The following is a 2,571-nucleotide window of genomic DNA, read 5'->3' on the forward strand; positions in this document are numbered from 1 at the left end:
GATTAGAACGAGTTAGATTGAGTTAGATTACAATAGGCTGACATAGGTTAAGTTAGAGTCAGATAGATTGTTAGATTAAGATAGATTAACTTAGAGTAACTTGGATTATATTTTACATAAATAAATTATGTTATTTAAAAATTTTTTTATGTTTTACATCCTTTCTTCCTCGAACTATTAGATGGACTAAGTTAGATTAAGATCGACTAGGGTAGATAAAACAAGAGTAGGTTTGGTTTAACAATTTTTTATTTTTCATATTTTTAACTTATATTAACAACAACAATTAGAGCGCTGGTCTAATCCTACTCTTATTTCTAACTTACAGCTACCTTACTTTCAACCTCTTATACCTAACACTTATATCTATTTTATACCTACTTACACCTACTTATACCTAACGCTTATACCTACTTATTCTATATATACATCTTAAACCTACAAAAATAATAAGTTCAGTTCGCGTTCCTCGATGCGAATAAGAAATCCTTAAATTTATCCCGCACGCCGAAGGCCTCGCTGGTGGCATTAGCCCCGTAGTGGCTCAAGCTGCGCCAATTTGCACCACTCTCCATGTCGAGGTCATCTCCTCGTCTCGTCCGGACTGGCGCTTCGTTCGATGCCTCGTATGCGCGGATATAATTGTGTAAGACGCATGTTGCCGTTACGATTTGATCAGCATTTTCCGGTTTGGCGTGTATGCGCCGGTTGTAAATTCGAAATTTTTGTGCCAGTATTCCGAATGTATTTTCTACGACACGCCGGGCAACGGACAGCGCTGTGTTGAAATTCGTCATTTCCGGATTTCCATCAGCTCGGCTGCTCGCGTACGGCCTCAGGAGGTTTCTTTTCAGTGGGAACGCCTCGTCACCCACTAGAACACATGGCGCGCTGACCGATGTGCCCGGCAAATCACAATCGGGCAACATCGGGTAAGTCCCGTTGCCAATGTCTTGCCCAAGTTTTGATTGGGCAAATATCCCACCATCGCTGTTTTTTCCGTATGCGCCAACCTCGATGGCGATGAAATTCGAGTTGGCATCAGCCAGAGCCATTAAGACGATGGAGAAGGTCTTCTTTTAGTTGAAGTACAGTGACCCCGAGTTAGCTGGGGCCTGGATGACCACGTGCTTGCCATCGATGGCCCCCAAACAATTAGGGAATTTACACTGTTCCCAAAACTGCTGCCGGATTGCCTCCCACCTCTCCATGCTAGGCGTGAAAATTGTCTCCGGCATCAGTGTCGTTGCAATAACCCGGCATGTCTCCGTTACAATTCCGTGAACGGTGGAATGCCCCATTCGGAAGCTGTAGTTTATCGTCTTATACGAATCTCCCGTTGTCAAGTATCTGAAACAGTGATAAAAGTTTGTCTGTTTAGTGCCTGTATAAATATCATATTAGCAAACACAATGAAAAAGTATTCATAAAACGCAATGGATTGTAAACCCACTTACCGTAAACAAACAGCTAATCGTTTCCCTTGGTGAGATTGGCTTCTTCATACGAGTCTCCTTTCGGACCAGCTGGTCCTGTACTTTCTCCAGCAACGTCTCGAAGCAATTCCGAGTCATGCGAAAGTAGCCGTAAAATTTTTCCTCGCTATCGGTCAGCATTCGGCTCACCAATACGAACTCCCCTTCTGCGCTGCGATTGCGCCACAGAGGATGGACGCTGTAACGGCGCCTCCTTCTGGGTGCAACTGCCTGTTGCCGCTGTTGCTCCTGTTCCGCGAAATCCAACTGGCGGAGCCGGTAACGCGCAATTGATCGCAGAATTACTGCAGCTGTCACTATGACCGATGTTTCGCTAGTATGTTCCATGTTGCTAAAAGTAACGTGGTCACTGCGATGCTCAGGATGGGCCAAAAAAATGGTGCTGAAATCTTGTCCTGCAGCCCGTTATATACATTTTTTGGGGACCCCTTCCCCACAACGACATGGATGGGGGTGGAATTTTCTCGGCAAGAAAATTTTCAAGGGTGCACGGAGACTATTCTGACCGACTGCAGATTGCTGTCGGCATGCGGACAGCAATAAAACATTTGGCCGCCAGATTTGCCGTTTTGCCTGCGAAAGACGCTGCACAGGTAAAGCATCGGTTATTTTTTCGCCATTCCAAGGCGAATGGTTACGGCAGAATACGTTTCCGCGCGCCACTCACGGTCGAGGTTTGCCATTATGGCAAAGAAACAGAATCTTCAGAATGTCCACCGTGTTCGCCTGGGTTGTTTGACAAATTTACTACGAAATGGACGTCATAAATCAAAAATCCTTCCGATTGTACCCAGCACTTTCGTAATTTTTAAGCCAGCCGAATGCAGCACATGCGGAACCTTGTACACCGTTAGCGTACTAAGATTTATAACCGTAGATGCTTGCGAACCAAATGTTGTACGTATACTTCTACTTTTCCAATTTTCCACTCTTCCCACCGCCTTTCGAACCTTGAGTTTTATAGTTCCTTATAGTTTGAACCATTACTTCTTAGCATTACAACTTACAATTACATGAACAATATTCTATTCTATACTTCGAAAATGGATTCTGTTCGGATACTGTCGTGGCACCC

The 2,571-nt window shown here is 44.3% G+C and overlaps 1 protein-coding gene across 1 annotated transcript; it reads right to left on the minus strand.

The window, feature by feature from the left end:
- Positions 1-455: 455 nt before the first annotated feature.
- Positions 456-1,823, minus strand: LOC143363621 (uncharacterized). Its single transcript, XM_076804187.1, has 3 exons — positions 1,469-1,823; positions 1,093-1,384; positions 456-990 (listed from the first exon to the last, which is right to left on the minus strand). The coding sequence occupies exons 1-3, from the start codon at positions 1,821-1,823 to the stop codon at positions 456-458; spliced, it is 1,182 nt and encodes a 393-aa protein (XP_076660302.1).
- Positions 1,824-2,571: the final 748 nt, after the last annotated feature.

The sequence above is a fragment of the Halictus rubicundus genome, unplaced genomic scaffold (genome assembly GCF_050948215.1).
Source record: "Halictus rubicundus isolate RS-2024b unplaced genomic scaffold, iyHalRubi1_principal scaffold0081, whole genome shotgun sequence".
NCBI classification, from domain to species: domain Eukaryota; kingdom Metazoa; phylum Arthropoda; class Insecta; order Hymenoptera; family Halictidae; genus Halictus; species Halictus rubicundus.

Coding starts and splice junctions, on each gene's coding strand:
- LOC143363621 (XM_076804187.1), bottom strand. CDS start 1,823: ATGGAACATACTAGCGAAACATCGGTCATAGTGACAGCTGCAGTAATT. Junction 1,385..1,468: donor ACCAAGGGAAACGATTAGCT/GTTTGTTTACGG, acceptor ATATTTATACAG/GCACTAAACAGACAAACTTT. Junction 991..1,092: donor CCAGCTAACTCGGGGTCACT/GTACTTCAACTA, acceptor CGGAAAAAACAG/CGATGGTGGGATATTTGCCC.